The 17,350-nt window shown below is 39.5% G+C and overlaps 1 protein-coding gene across 1 annotated transcript in view; it reads right to left on the bottom strand.

Annotated features, from left to right (window-relative positions):
• Positions 1 to 17,350, bottom strand: part of DLGAP2 (DLG associated protein 2) — a 459,534-nt gene that overhangs the window by 53,288 nt on the left and 388,896 nt on the right. Inside the window, 1 exon segment of the mRNA XM_032104583.1 lies at positions 2,887 to 3,034. Coding sequence (XP_031960474.1) covers positions 2,887 to 3,034 — 148 coding nt within the window.

The following is a 17,350-nucleotide window of genomic DNA, read 5'->3' as shown; positions in this document are numbered from 1 at the left end:
ACCCAAGCCAACCTCACTCCCTGGTTATCTGGCTTAGCCATTCACTACCATGGAAGAACCTTTTCTTCAGCAGCACTATATAAAATCTGATACTTCTCCCAGCCTGTAGAACTCTGTCTGGCAGAGCTGTGCCTCCTGTACCCTCTACCAGGGTGTCCCCTTGGGGTATTTCAGCAGCATCCTGCAGCTCCCTGCAGGGCTTGGGCAGTACCCAGCATTTACCTGCTAACCCTTTGCAGGCTGGGCATGATACAACACTGTGCCTTTTTCAGAGGCAATTCCCATGATAAACAGGGCTTAGGCAGAGTGGCCAGGCTTGGGCACTCTCTCGGTAGGTAGCCCTATGTTGCTGTCTTGAAGATTAGTGCCTTAATTCTGCCTACAGCATTTTTTAATCCTTCACTGAAGTCAGCCTTAACAACCTGTATTTAACCTGAATAATTTAATATTGTGTTTATCCAAAATCAGATAGGAAATTAACTCTGAACAGATAATTGCACGTCTTTCTGAAAATAATTTTTTTCTAAAAAATGAGTGCTAGAAGTCAGAATCAGTATGAATAATTTTACAGATTAAATTTATAGCATCACTAAATGTCACATCCAGTTGATATTAATTTTCCTCTACAGCTGCTAAGTGCTCTTAGTGCTTTATTCTTATGGAAAGAGAGTCCCTGCAAATATTTCAAATGTTTTAGGATTTTGGTTAAGTAAATGGAAATTTTATACAGAAGTTCTGATGATTATGAATAACTGGTATTTTAATTTTGTGTTAAGACATTTCGACTACTAAAACTCTTCTGAAAGGAATTACATTACCCTTCATAAAATTTGCTTTTAATAAAGTTAAGTAGGCTAATGCAATCTCAAAGAGATTAAAAAAATCTTACTCTGAACTATTTTACAATATTGTTGATCAGGAAATATATGGTAATTTAGTCCATAAACTCTGTAAGTCTTAACCACTTCGTTCAAACTAAGGTTATTGACAATAGAAAATTAAAAGTTTTTAAACTTAAATTAAAAATATAAACCATGGAAGTCAGCATTCTTCTTGAGCCTACCCTTCATCAGGTGTGAAAAAGGAAGGATCTCACAACAAAAAGGCACAAAAAATGCCACAAATTATACAAACTTCTATTATGTAGCTGGTACAAGAAGAGGATGGTGTCATGGCAAAAGAGCAGGAAACAGCAAATGTTCAGAACTTGATATTTTTATACATTTGCTTTGGGTAATATCTATTAAATGCATTTATTAATGGTCTGGAAACAGGTGGACTGTGAGGCAGGAAGTGTGTGGCTAACACAAAGTTCCATAGGTTAGTGAACACTGAAAAAGTAAGGAACTACATTCAGCAGGTTTAGTTAATCTGGCCAATTGAGCAATCTACCTGCAAATGAAATCTATTGTGGAAGCCTTCCAGGTAATGCACACTGGAATGAAGAATTTTAACCACTACTGAAAGCAATTAGTCCTTATGGACAGCTCAGTGAACATCTCCGTGCACGGACATGGTCATAGAGGCAGAAGACATTGGAATAGTTCTATGCGGTAACACTGTTAGGTGGTGGCCAACAGCATTTGCTTTGAATGCAGGATCTAATCCATGTGAAACTTTCTCAAAAGCAGAATATAATAAAAACAAAAAATAACCAAACCAGCATAATAAAAACCAAGGCATGAGAATGATGGGAACAGTTTTCACAAGGGAGCTGTGAAAAAAAAAATAGTGAAAGGTTTGGAAAATGACTGACTGTTTCTAATGCCAATGCGTGTCACATAAGATTATATTTAGGATTACTTCACAGAAATTAAGGAATTTGACTGAAGGGCATTAGTCAAGTGACTTGCTCCTGCCAGCTCTCTTCAGTCAGTGGAGACTGACAAGCATTTCTGGAGGGCTCTTAGCCCACTAGGGATGTGCACTGTCCTGGAAGAAACTCGCTCCATTAACTACAGAGGGAGCTTTAGTTGTTGCCTCAGTTAAAAGCCTCAAATTAGATGAGTTGAATCCAGGCCTGAATAGCCATGCAGTACAAATCTAATATGAATGAATATAAAATTGCTTTAAAAAGATTTCCCTTTTAACATAACCATTGTGTAAGTATACCCTTAGGTGGCTCACTAAATGGTCAAAGAAATATTAAGTAACATGTCTGAGGCGAGGGCAGGGCCCATCTGTCATTAAACAACACTGGAAAGAAAATTCAGGACCTATAAACATCAGAAACATTGGGAATTTTATGTAAAGTCCTCTGCTAAACAGAACATGAACATACTTCTTATGGCTGCTTGCACTTCAGGTCTGATTCAAACCTCACTTTATCACAAGTTAGCACTAACTAATAGACATAAAACCAGTAGGAAGGAAACCTGTACCTTTTCAGAAGACGCCACACATAGAATTTTTTATGGGACTTATTCTTTCACCCAAGAAGAGTGAGTGATTTGGTTTAGGATGAATCACTGCTCCTTTGGAGCATAATTTTTTTCAATCTCTATCTTAATCTGCCAATCCACATTTACTGAAATCAGAGCAGGTATTTTCAGAGGATGAGTATTGTAGGAGTGTACTCCTCATGTTCAGTCTGAATCTTCTTAACATTTAAATATTTAATATGGACTGAAAAGAAAAACACTTGTATTTATATTTTTAATGAAAATAAATGGAAAATATTATGTGTAGTAATATCTCTTCACCTCTAGCATTCAGTATTTTTCTTGAAGTTCTGAGTAATATTCCTTAGAACTCAATTACTTCGACAATTCACATCCTCAGTTTGATATTAATTTTAAAAAACCCCAAAAACTAAAACCATCCACTAGTAACAACTCTCATATCTGCAGTTAACCTATAAGAAAAGTTATAACAAGAATTTCCCACCTGACTAACACAGCTGGCCTGACTGAGCGTGCTCACTGCTCTCATATAGCTCTGATTCCTTGAGCGAAACTTTGGGGAATTGTAGTTTGCAGAGGGATCCAGGTTGTGACCCCCAGGCACGTCACTTGCAGTTTGAAGGTAGCTCTGACTACAAAGGAAAGAGGAAGAAAAAAGGAAAGGGTGTAAAACTACAGATGGAATCAATTAGGACACTGAAGACAGTAATTTGTATGAGACTCACAAACCCACTCACCCGGGTCCAAATCTTACTCCATATAAAGCATCATAGATCTGTTGTAATCAAATGTCTTAGCACAAGCAGAGAATCTGTGGCTCTGCTACCTAGATGGTATGAAATTTTAAATCTTTGCTGTATTTAAACATCATCAATCCTCCTGGCTATTAACATTGAACTTTACTAAAAGACAGTGTCTAGGTCAACAGGAACAAAAAACAGAGCTAAAGCACAAACCAAAGTAACTAAAAATCTTTCTTCATAGATAAAATCTGCTACTTGTAATCTGGTTTTCATCAGGGTGTTAGGCATCAAGAGACCTTTTATCTTCAAAGGATTGATATAGTTTTACAAAAGATTGAAATATCCCACGTTCAGCTAAAGAAAAATAAATTAATAAGGTGCTCAGAGCAACTACATGAAGCTCTAAAAATTGTTTTATTACAACACATTTCCCATTTTGGAGGACTGGGACTGTAACACCACACTGAGCCCTCTTCAGTATGCTTTCACACCAAGGGCATGCTAGTCTTCATGTTTTGTTTTAAATGTATTGATTAACATTACAGGAAAATAAATAAACCTAAGAAAAGCTCAGTACTTTGCCTTGAATACAAAAAATTAAAATCTCAAACATGGTACACCAGAGTTCTCAGAACCTCTGTAAATCATATTTTAGAACTTTCCCTTGCAGATCAGTGCAGAAATTAATTAATACCCCAGACAAGATTTGGTTTCATGTGGTAAATATGTAGTTTTTATATTTATTCCTTAAAGGTAGCTTTAACAAAAACTGTTTATGGGAAAGTAGATTTGTGCCAGTTGAATACCTAATATTGGCCATATGGTTACTTCATGCTGAGCTGGCAGAGCTGGTCAGTCCAGCAGTGTCTGTGACATGTGCCTGGGCTGTTGGACATTTCTCTGTGAATGGTGAAGTTTCCTCTCTGGAAGAACCAGACCACTCAGTGAGTGAGAAAGCCACAGGTTCAACTCCTGCTGCAAGATGAAGCATAAACCAGGATTTTGTTTCTCAGACTATATTTATCAAACACTGAGCATGACCATAGGCTGGTGCTTGAGGGAACTCAGCCTTCCTCATGGAGTGGACACAACCTGAGTTTGGATGCAGTCCCTGAGGAGCATTCTGGGAGGAATCTCCAACATTTTATCATGGCTTTGCCTAGAAAAGCAAAGAGTACTGAGATCCATCTCCCTGTGTGGCCATGTCCTTTGATGTCTGACGTGATGATCTAGTATTCCCTCACACCACCAGCTGCAAGAGCAGATGGGCTTTAGAGACCCTTATACTTGGGAGATCTGTTCTCAAGCATTTCCATGTGTTCTCGCATCTCGGTCAACACAGACATAGCCTTGCTTCCTCAATGCATCTGCCTTAGATTCACAGAATCATCTACTTTGGAAAAGGCCTCTGAGATCATTGAATCCAATTGGTAACCAGATGCTGCCAAGTCCACTGCTAAACCATGTCCCTAAGTACCACATCTACATGTCCTTTAAATACCCCAAGGATGGTGACTCAGCCACTTCCCTGGGCAGCCTGCTCCAATGTCTGATAATTTTTTCAGTGAAGAAATTTTTCCTAATAAATTTGCTGGAGCATGTCCAAAGAAGAGCAACAGAGCTGGTGAAGCAAAAAAAAAAAAAGGATGGGTTTTGTTTTCATCTTTGTTCAAGGCAGGCATTCTTTCAAAATCCTAAGAAATTTCCCTGGAGAAGAAAACAATTCATTTCTTCCTGTCTATTCAGTTCCTTCTATGGAATGTCTCTGTAACCTCATGCCAGAGGTAAACTATGTAGAAACTATGCTATAACTGCTAAAACCAAAATGAAAATGTATGAGATTATTGCAGGTATGTGCTCAGAGGTTAATTAAGTCATTACAATCAAAGTGATTCTATGATTAAGATAACAGTCTGATAGTGGGTCTAATTTGGTTCTAGATGATAAAAACAAGAGCTGTAGCAGCATTTTTTTGTTCCCGTAGGTATGAAGACAAATATAATAGATTAAGTGAAGTGGTGTAAAGCCTCTCTATCTACATTTAGTTGCTGGATGTAACTAAACTTCCTTTCCTCTATAGGAAGGCTGATGACTGACACCTGCTCTGTGTTATTCTGATTTTTGCATATGCTTTACTTCATCATGGAATCAGAGAATGGCTTGTGTTGGAAGGGACCTTAAAGATCATGAAGTTCCAACCCCCTGCCAACGGCAAGGACATCTCCCACTAGACCAGGTTGCTCAAAGCCCCATCCAACCTGGCCCTGAACACATCCAGGGATGGGGCATCCACAGCTTCTCTGGGCAACCTGTGCCAATGCCTCACCGCTCTCACAGTCAAGAATTTCTTCCTAAGATTTAACCTAAATCTCTAAGTTGAAAACTGATCACCCCTTGTCCTATCACTACCTGTCCAGGTAAAAAGTCACTCTCCCTCTTCTTTAAAAGCCCACTTTAGGTATGGAAAGGTTGCAAGGGTGCCTTCTCTTCTCCAGGCTGAACAACCCCAGGTCTCTCAGCCTGTCTTCTCTAACACAGGAGACGAGCTCCAGCCCTCTGATCACCTTGTGGCCTCCTGCAGACCTGATCTAAGGGGTCCACATCTTGTGCTGACGACTTCTGACCTGGACATACTACTCCAGGTGGGGTCTCACGAGGACAGTGAGACTTTAATCTGCCTGGTATTGTCAATAATCTCTTTGATGTTGTTATGTTAGTATTTTTCAAAACAAGTAAGTCCCTGCTGGACCTTCTGCTTGTCATCATCAGGTGGCAAAATCTAGATTCTGAGTTCATAAACAGTTTGTGAATGAGATGTTTGAGATTTCATTAAAACATGGGCCACATTAAGAAAAGATAGAAGGAAAAAATTATAAATTACTGTATGAACTACTTAAAATTAATTAATTTAAACTTGATCCTAATAACTGTCCCCTTTGCTAAGTAATGCTTAACAATCTACTATTTAACTAATCACATTCTGGTTCCTTGTTAGGTATTGCTATCATTAAATGCCATCAACAATTTTTACAGCAATAATTTCTTATGGAAAGAAGCCTAGAATTCCATAGTACTTCTAAGCAGCTGAGTTTTGATGAATGAGTTTGGATATTACCTGATAGTTAAATAATTTTTCATTTATCAGAGGAGTTTAATTGATTCATGGAACTGTAGCAAAGTAAAAGAAATGTTGCATATATTAGGCTATAAAAGCAATTTTACACTCATTTGATTAACCCTTTGTAATCTTCCTGATATAAATTATTAGTTTTTATTTCTAAGATATAATCTCAACGTTATCCTCTAGGATAAATGTGTCGATGCATGGTGAAAATTATGACCTTGTTATAAATATGATCCAGAAGCGAAATTCCAGAGTTACATGGGGAAGTTGCTCTCAAATGTCATGACCTGTTGCTCAAGGAAGTCTCATGCTTGTCAACAATATTAGAAAACACAATCAACATCTGGCCTTGGTAAATGCTGACTTTTTAATGACATCCACTCTATCTATAAGCTTAGGAACAAAATTCTTGACCTTCATTTCCAAAACATCAAGGTTCTTTCACTTTGAAAAGAGAAAATAATTTTCTTTTATATTCTCTAGCAGCATAGATGATCTTATATCTCAGCTGATCACTGCGGAAGTGCAAGACAAGTATGTGCAAACGAGATGTTTTAACAGATCATCTCCAGGACTACTAAACAAATATACATACGAACATCAAAGAGGTGGGTCTAAAAATCAGTGCTATGGAAAAGGAAGGATAGAGTGAGACTAATAGGAGAAACTAAATTAGTCTGCTCTCTTCCCACTTGCTTTTCTGAATAGACAAGATTCTAGGAACAGATGTCCTTTAAAAGCATTTCTGCCCCCAAGGGTTGCTTTCCATTTTCCATTGGCTTCAGAGGAAGTTCATGGCAGCCAGGCAGAGGTCTTAAATTTAATGAGAAATATTTTAGCTGAAAGAAAGCCTCAAAGCCTAAAGAAATTTTCGGGAAAAAAGAACTTCCATGTAACGATCTTGCCGCTGTTGAGAATCTCTACTTTAAAAGTGAAGGACTCCCAGTGAAGGTAGCTAAATTTGCAACAGCACTTTCAGCACTCAGCAGATTGCCTGAGCGTGTTCAGGGAGGACAAAATACTGTGTTATAACCACATAAAGTGAGCTATAGCATGACGTGTTGCTCTGGGACAGTATAACTGATAGCATGTCTGTTAGCATAGCTGAGATATCCTGGTACAGAGTGAACGGCAGTGAGGTTAGGTTGCATATTCCCACAAAAAATAGATCAAGAACAAGGGAAGAGACAGTAGTCCAAAAGCAGTCCTGAGCATTACAGTCTCCTTTTTCTTGCATTTCTCTAAACTGCAAAAACTCAGGCTTCTGTATCCAAATCTCACGTGTCCTGATGCTCCTACGTGAAAGCTACCACTTCCTCCAGCTCCAGAACTCATATTTACTGGAATCTCCAAGGACAGCTCTTTCTCATTCTTGACCCACCCAGATCCTTACTGCCCTTTCTTTAAGTACCAGCTCACAGCTTCCTGTTCATGATCTAAAACACCCACCAGAAGTCAGCATTTGGCCACTTATGCTTCTGTCCTCTCCAGATTTCAAAAGTACCCCTAACACCTCTATTTGTCATCACAGCCCTGCTCAACCAGCAACAGACACCTAATCCTACCCCCTCATTTGGGAGGCTACCACAAACCCAAAACCTCTTCAACTTCTCATGCAAACTAGCTGTTCTTGACCACACCTCATCCAGAGTAAAATTTAAGAGCAGAATGGGGGAAAATAATTGCAGGAAAACTCTGCTATTTTGACTCTACAACACGCAACGCAATGTGCTAAAAAAACCCCAAACACAAAGAAAAAAAAGGATGATTTTTTACAATTCTTTTGACTCCAAACCCCCAATTAAAATTTCTGTTATTCCTTATCTTTTAGTCATACTTAATAGGATTCTATACATCAAAAATATAGGAAGAAACTTAAGTTTCCTTGTATTGCAATCAAAAAGCACTACATAAGGTTTGTGAAGAGGTTTCAGGAGATGGAAAAAGATGTCTACATCTCCTTTTCTTTTCCCAGCTTAGGCCAGAAGACTTGGAAAAGCAGAGAGCTATTTAGAACACATTTTAATGAAAGGAACAAAAATGCAAGCTAATTCAATGGCTGCAATAACACATTAACTAATGATAAAGGAAGGCCATTACCTAATGATAACGGAAAGACCCTTATTTCCTCATCTTCAGCAATATAATATTTAACCATTTATTTCCTTTTATATTAATGGTATATTTGTAAAAGGAGTAAGATACTCTGTAAATAAAAGATAGATAACATTGATTAGGGTTTTTTTGCTGCATTCCATTGTTTTATATAACTTTTGGATAGTTTATGGCACCATGGATAGCATCTGAAGTAGCTTGGTGACTTCACATATGGTGCTGCGGGATTTGAGGCATCCCCACTGCGATGGGTACCACAGCACCTTGCACCACTCAGTCAAAATCTATCACTTTGTGTAGCACTGAGCCCACCCTTTGTTGTCACCAAGATCAGACGCTGATGAACACCCAGTATGGTTTGTGGCATGTTTCCTGAAGTCTCTTGTCATTGCTGCATGACAAGTATTGCTGTGAGCTAGATTTACAACACACAGTACTGCACCAGGACTTATGCAAGCATTGCATGTTTTGCAGAAGGCAAATCTTTTAGTTATTTGGTGAAAAGGTATGTATGGTAAACAATATTGTTTCACTTTTAGGACAGCTTGAAATGCAAGAATTAGAAAATGGCATGGTTTTACATCTTATAGCTAATCCAGGGTCAAAACAACAACAAAAAAATCACAAAATCACAGAATCAAGTAGGTTGGAAAAGACCTCTGAGATCATCAAGTTAAACCTATGACCTAAGTAGACCTTGTCAACTAGACCATGGCACTGAGTGCCATGTCCAGTCTTTCGTTAAACATCTCCAGGGACAGTGACTCCATCACCTCTCTGGGTAGCCCATTCCAATGCCCAATCACCCTTTCTGTGAAGAACTTCTTCCTAATGCCCAGCCTAAACCTCCCCTGGTGCAGATTAAGACTGTGTCCTCTTGTCCTTTCACTGTTTGCATAGGAGAAGACACTGACCCCCCCCCGGCTACAACCTCCTTTCAGGCAGCTGTAGAGAATGCAAAGGTCTCCCCTGAGCCTCCTCTTCTCCAGGCTAAACAACCCCAGCTCCCCCAGCTACTTGTCACAGGACTTGTGTTCCAGATTCTTCACCAGCTTTGCTGCCCTTGTCTGGACACACTCCAGCATCTCAGTTTCCTTCTTGAAGTGAGGGTGTTGGGGTTTTAGGAGTTCTCCTTTTGGTTTTTTGCTCTTAAAAGAATTTTCCCCATACATGTTGCCAGGGGGACAAATTACTGCATACTTAAGAGAGACAAAAAGACCTGGCCATAGGGGGAGGGGTCCAGCTGGCTACTCTCTCTCACCTGGGGTCCTCTTGTGTAGGTCAGAGATGCCGCGAGATTTGAACTGGGAAAAAGGGGTCGGGTACAGCCCCTAGGGCTCTTGCTCTCTCGGCATTCGGAGGCGGAGAAAGGCTGGAGGGGAAGCTCAGAACAGGCAGCAACACTGCTGTGGTTGCGGAGAGAATTCATCGCCACTGTGGGTTTCTGCTCTCTGCTGCCTTTCTCCTACTGTGAGTGGAGCTTGCTCACTGGAGCAGCTGTTGCACAGGGACCCTAACACCCCACCTTACTAAAAGAGGGACCTTTCCACCATCTGCTGGGGTGCCTCAGGGAAAACCCCGGGATCCCAAGCCTACCTTTCCCTGCCTCGCTGGGAGCTGGGCCACGGCTGCCCTCCCCCCGCTATTCCTTTGCCACAGCTCTTAGTTTCACTGTAGCCCCGCACCCTTGACTGCCGAGAAGTCCCAGGGCTTCCGCTGCAGCTCCGGAGTTTGATACATCTCATCTATCACCTGGGACTTTGTGTTCATCCCTGCTGTTCCCGAGGGTCCTGCTTGGGGCACCGGGATCAGCTGCCCCAGGGCGTTTGTGAAGAAGCTTTATTGCCGCGAGCTCCCCGAGCTCGCTCCGGAGCGCCCCCTGCAGCCGCGGGGGAACCATCGCACCTGCCCTGCTCACCGGGAGCCGCCAGCGCCCCTGCCGGCTGCGAGCGGAACTGCACCCAAGGGGAAAGGGCCTGACAGCCGAGAAGGCTGGGGCTGGGTTACTGGTTCTGTTTGTTGTTACTGCCATAGTTACTGTTGTTTGTTTGCCTTGTTTTACATATATATATATGTATATGTATGTGTATATATGTATATAAGTAAACAATTGTTATTCCTATTCCTCATATCTTTGCCTGAAAGCCCCTTAATTTCAAAATTATAATAATTTGGAAGGAAGGGGGTTGCATTTTCCATTCCAAGGGAGGCTCCTGCCTTCCTTAGCAGACACCTGTCTTTCAAACCAAGACAGATGCGCCCAAAACTGGACACAGGAATTGAAGTGTGGCATCACTAGTGCCGAGTACAAGGTAGAAGCTAGAAGCACCCTAACTTCTTCCCACAAATTTTAATTCCTGGGCAGCAATACTTGACATCCAAGACAATTCCAGGGGAAGCATGGAATATATAACTCCTGAGAAGGGATCTCTCAATCACACTGGTTTTGGGTTGGTTTTTTCTTTATGGTCTGCATTTTATTTTCTAATAAGTGATTAACATCACAGACTTTGTCATAAACCTAATACCATTGCTTAAAAAAGTGTGATTGTGATGCCAAAAATGCTGCAAATGTCATACACATCCCAAGGTCATTCCTTGATCTACTCACATTCAAAATAGTGATCACTCCCCAGAGCACCTCTTCTCTGTCAAATGTTCAGCCACCAGTGCACCCTGGGTCAAGAAGGTACTGAAAGTGAATTAACATCTTCTCAGGCCTCTAAAAGTTGCAGCAAGAAGGTCACCTTCTGACTCTGAAAGGGTTTATCAGGTTTATTCAGGGAGCATCCAATATAAAGTAAGTCCATGTTCCATCAAATTAATTTTCAGAATTGCCATATTCTAAAATCATGCCTTTTTATTTTCATGATCATGCCTGCATTTGTGCAAAAATCTGAGAATGAATGGGAACATTAAAGAAAGTACAATCACTCCCGTTCAAATCAGTATATGCAATTCAGAAGTTTCTTTCTGGGACAAAAAAATATAATTTGTAAAATAATTCATCTTGGGTGCCTAAAAAGGAGGTGCATTAGGATTATCAAAGTATCTGTGGTTATCAAAACCTATTTTATTGAGAGATTTGCATTTCAATGGATATTCATTTCTCCATCTGGATCTATCTTAACTATGTCTTTTTAGGTACGTGAAATAACTCATCGACCAGAATCTAATGATTAACCTTAGCTAGTGCCATTGTATAGCAGCTGCGAGTCACACTGTATCTCCATGGAGCCCTGCTGCAGTCAATAGAGCTCTGCAAAGGGGTCCAGATGTGCCTGCACGCAGCCCATTGGAGAACTCAGAGTGTAGACATTAAGTCTGATTCTCCCTTTCAAATAGCACATTTATTCTGGCTCTTTGGAAAACTGAAAGTGCACATAAATCTCATAAATTTATCTGTAGTAAAGAATTTCTTTTCTAATATTTGCCAGTCTGAAGCTTCTCTTTGATCACTAGGCAAATATGAGAATTTGGGCCAAATGAAATTATTTAGATGCCTAGATACTTCATCACTGACCCATACCTTTTTAAAAAATATGCATGAAAGATATTGAACATTTGATTTATTCCAGGAGTATGCTAGGAAAGAGGTGGAGACTTCTCTTTTCAACCTTATGAAATGCCTACTAATCACTGGTAGGAGAGAACTCTTACCATCAGTAAGTGTTTAGGGATTTGGTACAACATGAACCAGAAGAGGATGAGAGGAAATCATCAGAATCGTTAAACAGTCTGGTGGTTTGATCACTCCTTGCAAAGATAGAGAGGATGTAGGCTAAACCAAGCCTGTATTGCTAGTCACTCAAAATGTCAATGTAATAAAAAAAGTAGGATATGAGAAATCTAAACTAAACTTTCCAGAAGGTGACAGATTTACACATATAGCTAATCTATAGCTAATCCTAAAAGTCTTGTTCCAATATCACATTTTGAGCTTGTTCTTGCAAGCAGGCAACAAGCTGGTCAGCATCAACAAAATTCAGGTGGATGCTATGGCCAAAACTTAAAGGGTATTTAAAGAATCATGTAGCAGTTCAGCAAATGGGTCTGGGGATCTAAGCAGAACTCAAATATGGGATGCATGCTCCTAAATCCATTTATGGAATTGAAATATTCATTAATTTCTTCAGGAAGCTATCTCACTTTTTTTTTTCCCCCCTTTTTGTGCATAGACATGTGCCATGCAAAAAGTCCTAATTGGGTAGAACAAGTGTACACTACAGACTATCAGGGCTCATTAAAGCATCTGAGCATAAGCTTAATTTAAACACACACGTAAGTCCATTAAAACCAGTAGATCTAAAGAAAATAAGTGACCTTCATGCTGAAGTTGAAGGTATTAATGAGACTATGTAATTTCTTGTAATTTCTTGAGAAGCAATTGAGTAGAATTGGAAAAAGTGAATATATATATATATATGTATGTAAAATTTCTGCCTTTTTAACCAAAAGCATCTTAATTTTAAAATCCTTGCCTGAAGAAGTTTCTGTACACATCTTTTATAGTCTTATTTAGTTTTTGCTAAAAACTAAAGAAATGAGAAAATCGGCTTTTGATCCTTTTCAAATGAAAAGTAAAACTAACATATTTGTTGGAAGCAGAAACAAATAGGCACCAAAAACTAGAAGCATATCTGTATCCCTTGGATGTCACAATTTGTGCTTGTGATATTGACCTGAGTCTTACTGCATTTTCACCACAATCCATCATGTAATTGCATTTTTCTGACAAAAGCCTGCTTTATTCCTGAAAAGACTCTGGACTTTGTTTAGAGCCTTAGGATCCCCCCTTCCATCCCTAATCCAGGGTAATACATTTCATCCCTACAACAAAAAGCTGGTATTTACCAAAATGAGGCAGGAGATCTGGGCTCAATGACTCCCTGTGTTTAACACCGTGCTACTTCTCAGAGAACAAGATGCCTAACACTGCTTAAGAGCATTTGCTATTATTCTGCAAAGGAAGATGGGGATGTCTTCTGACCCCACAAAAGATGTTTCCTAGGTAGCCAGATGACTGTCTGCCCTTCATCAGCATTCTCTCTTAACCCTGCAGACTAATCTAACCCAGATCTTACTGACTGCAGCAGAGAACACTACCGCCATGCCTGTGGCCCTCTGATTGCGTTATTAGTTGATAAGGCTTTGTAATTAGCCCTCAAACTCTCCTCAGTAAATCTCCAATTTCACCCCTCAGAGACTCTGAGTAGATGCTACTACACTACAGGGCCTCAGAAAGCTACTAATGAAGTGTGTAATGAGGCTTTTTAGAGTCAGAAGATTGAGGGCAAAAAAACCCAAAGATAAATAAAAAGCATACAAAAGATGAGGGTTCCTTTTCTAGTGATTTCCCTCATCTCTTCTATTAAAAAATATTTCTCAGGAGTGGCTTCAAAACCATTCCTAATTTAAAATGTAGAAGTGTTAATGGAAAATTGAAGTTTACCTTAAAAATTAAAAAAGGCTTGCATCACTGGTGCACAGCAATGAATAATGTTGGAAGAGGACATTAATTTCTCTAGCAAGGAAGGTGTGCTTTAACTCTCAATATGTGACATTTTTGCAGCACACCCAGTCCCCCACATGTGCACAGTTACCCACAGCCTTTTCTGTGTGCACTTGCCAAGGGGTGTGCCTTAGGAGAAATACCCACAAATTTGTTTGGCACTAAACAAAAATGGAGTCTGCACTGTCATGGGCAAAAATGGATGAAAACCCACAGGGCTGGTCTCATGCCTTGCTTCCAAATTTCCCTCTTTGCTTTCACTGTCTCATGTTCAAGCATGTTATGGTTAGCACAAATGGCTGCAAATGGAAAAAAAAAAAATTTAATGGAGATTTCCCATATGGCTTAGAGGAGCCTGTGCTGTTCCATGATTCCTGCTGAGCCAAGGGGTCTGTCAGATCTGGTTGTGGTTTAATCCCCTTGCTGTGTGTTTTGCAACATTTTTGTTGCCATAATAAATTCTGCAGAACAGAACAGAACATGTGGGCATGCCTTGGATAAGAGTCCAGATAAGCATTAAGTTAGCATGGCAATGGATAGATGCAATCTCTCACTCTGAAAAGAGGGAGAGCAGTGAAAAGGTCATTCTTTTGCTCTGGTTTACTATAAACCCAGAAAACATGTCAACCATTTCAGGTTTTAGATATATTAGCTTAAAATACTTAATAAAGTGTTTTGTGTTGAGATACCAGACCGTGAATAAGAGTGGCTGAAATATGGACATGCATCATGCTCTTCAGGTGTGCTATGGGTGTAAACAACCTACAACACAAAGATGCTCTCTCTGTGAGTGTGATTCATAACTTAAGATACTCATTCCATACAGTGGCAAAAATCTGGTAGAGGATTAAGTGAAAAACTTAATCTTGGGTTGTCAAGACAACTCAAAGTATCACTGGTACTGTGTCAGTCCACCAAATAATTTGTACTGTGGCAGATTTCCTTCCTCATTAAAACACTACATTTTTGTACTGCCTCTGCTCACACATCTTTCTGTCTGCCCGCCCATCAGCTTAAGGTGTTCTGGACTACCAGAAACAGAAAAGTCTGCCATTAGAGGTTCACAAAACAAAAGTACACATTGCTGTCACTGAATTTATTTTATTGTAGCTTAACCTATTTCATCTTCATAGCTTCCTATGAGTCACTTCAGAGCATAATGGAAAACTTCAGCACAGCACGACTATTCATTTGTGTGAGTGATACCAGTATGATTTTCAAATAGAGTGTATTTACTTTGGACTAAATGCTATTGTTATTCCTTTTGACTCAATGGTGAGATGGTTTTCAGAGTCTTTCACAACACTTCAAAAAGGAGATACTGAAAATGGAATTTGCTACTTCTACAGTGTTTTTCTGTTCATTTACATAATCAGTATATTAAGTACTTTTCCCCTGAAAATGAAATGCATCAAATAACCATATTATCTTTAGTTTTTCAGAATTGCTTTCCTATTCCAGAGTACCAAGTTCTTATTTTATTTTCAGCTTTGCTTTCTGGATCCCAGTGTCTCTGATGCTTCCATCTCAGCTTTGCTTGGTTTTGTCATAAATACAGAAAAATGACATTTAGTAGGTTGGACGGATACCCTTACAAATCATGTGGGTCAGTCTCTCTTCCAGGATTGCACAAAGCTTATTTAGGATAGGGACAGACACTCCCTTTGTTTCAGCTATCCATTCTATAAACTGTTTGGCTGTTTTGACCTTTACTGTAAATGAAAATTCCTAGCAGTATACGGCATACCTTCTACAAACTACTGCCTTCCAACACAGTTTAACTTCATCTTCAGTAGCATCACAGCACAGCAGAAAACAATGGACTGAATAGAAGGGCTTGCATTTCACTTCTAGTATACCAAAACTGACATCTGAACAGTTTTGTATAATCAATAGTGCAAAATAAAGAAAAAAATTTTAAAAAGTAACATTTTTTTCTTCCGGGGTTACTGAGAGTCAACATAATTTTCACATTAAATAGGACTTCTGGCACCATTCCAAGAAAACAAAAAGTTGAAAGGAAGCAGATTCAGGTATGTGTCCTGTCTGAACAACAGCAAGTCTGATTGCATTATATTTTGCTCAAATGCAATTTCCTAATAATACTAATAAATTACACTGGCCTTCAACTTGATGTTGTAGGACTAAGTAGTGCAACCTACTATGTAGTTTTTTGAAACAGCATTCATAAAGAAAGAATTGAAATTCATTTTTCTTCAGTGAGTAATCTCAATATTTAGGTGCATTTCATTTTTGAAAAGTCCGAAAAAATTGAGCTATACAGCTATACACACAAATAAGCCAGGTCCATGACCTGACCCTTTGGCCAAGATTTCTTATCCTACAGTGAGAGTGGCTACATCTAACAGAGCTGGTGTCTGAACCATGTCTTGGCACTATCCAGAGGTGACAGGTGGCCTAGGCTACAGGTGTGCTGGGGATGCTGCTGGCTGTGCTATCTCTGTGACAGAGGTGGTGATCAGACGGCTGTGGTTTGGTGTACGACCTGCTTCTGACAGCTGCATAAACCAGCAGTGGCAGACTATGCACTTCCTTTTATTTTTTTTTCCAGCTCAGAGTAAAATATACTCCTTTCCAAAAGCAACTTAAAAGAGATTATTTCAGAATTTTGATGCTTCTATTATATCATTTACATTTACCTATTTGTATTTATTTATTCAGCTGCAAATATGCATTTTTATTGTTTAGAAACTTTTAATGTTCAGTTTGCTGAATCTTTGATCAACGCAAACCAGTAAAATAGGGATTACTTTTGTCAAAGCATAAACGGAGTTTAAATGGGAAAAAAAATCCTTGCAAAGACACCTAATAGTACTCAGAGGAGAAACATGCACACATGTCAAACATCTGTTGAAGGTTAAGTGAAGGCTGTTCTAATTTTCATTTTAACATATTCAGGATAGTGATAGAAAACTAGGCTTTTTCTTATGAAATCCATCTACCTTTGTTTTACAGCCAATAAATGTTTTTATACTGCCAAAACTATCAATATTCAGCTTTTATTACAAGTCTACTGGTGCTCTGCAGACCTCAGTTCTGAACTATGCTGTCACCCAAGCAGAGGACTAAGAGAATTAAACCCCCATTTTATTTCTGTGCACTAGCTCCCTCCATCTGGGTAAACAAGCTAAAAAGCCAGCTAATGCAGCTGACATCTTGAATTATGTAATTTCTCATGACATGTGCCAGAAATGCTATTCAGCCCTGCTATACATGCAGGAATGCTGTTCAAAGCCCTGGCTTCTGGCTCAGCAGCATGATCAGTGGTACAAATGGTGCTCGGCATGCAATAAGGATTACTGAGCCATGCTGGAGGAGGCAGGAAGACTCTATAACCATTATCCATTGCTATATCCTTCAAAGAAATCCTCCAGACAGAAAAGGCAACCACAGTGACCGGGAGACAGATATATTGGGAGGAGGTGGTTTGTGG

This window comes from Corvus moneduloides, chromosome 3 (assembly GCF_009650955.1).
Source record: "Corvus moneduloides isolate bCorMon1 chromosome 3, bCorMon1.pri, whole genome shotgun sequence".
NCBI classification, from domain to species: domain Eukaryota; kingdom Metazoa; phylum Chordata; class Aves; order Passeriformes; family Corvidae; genus Corvus; species Corvus moneduloides.
This window is presented reverse-complemented; position numbering and strand designations above follow the sequence as displayed.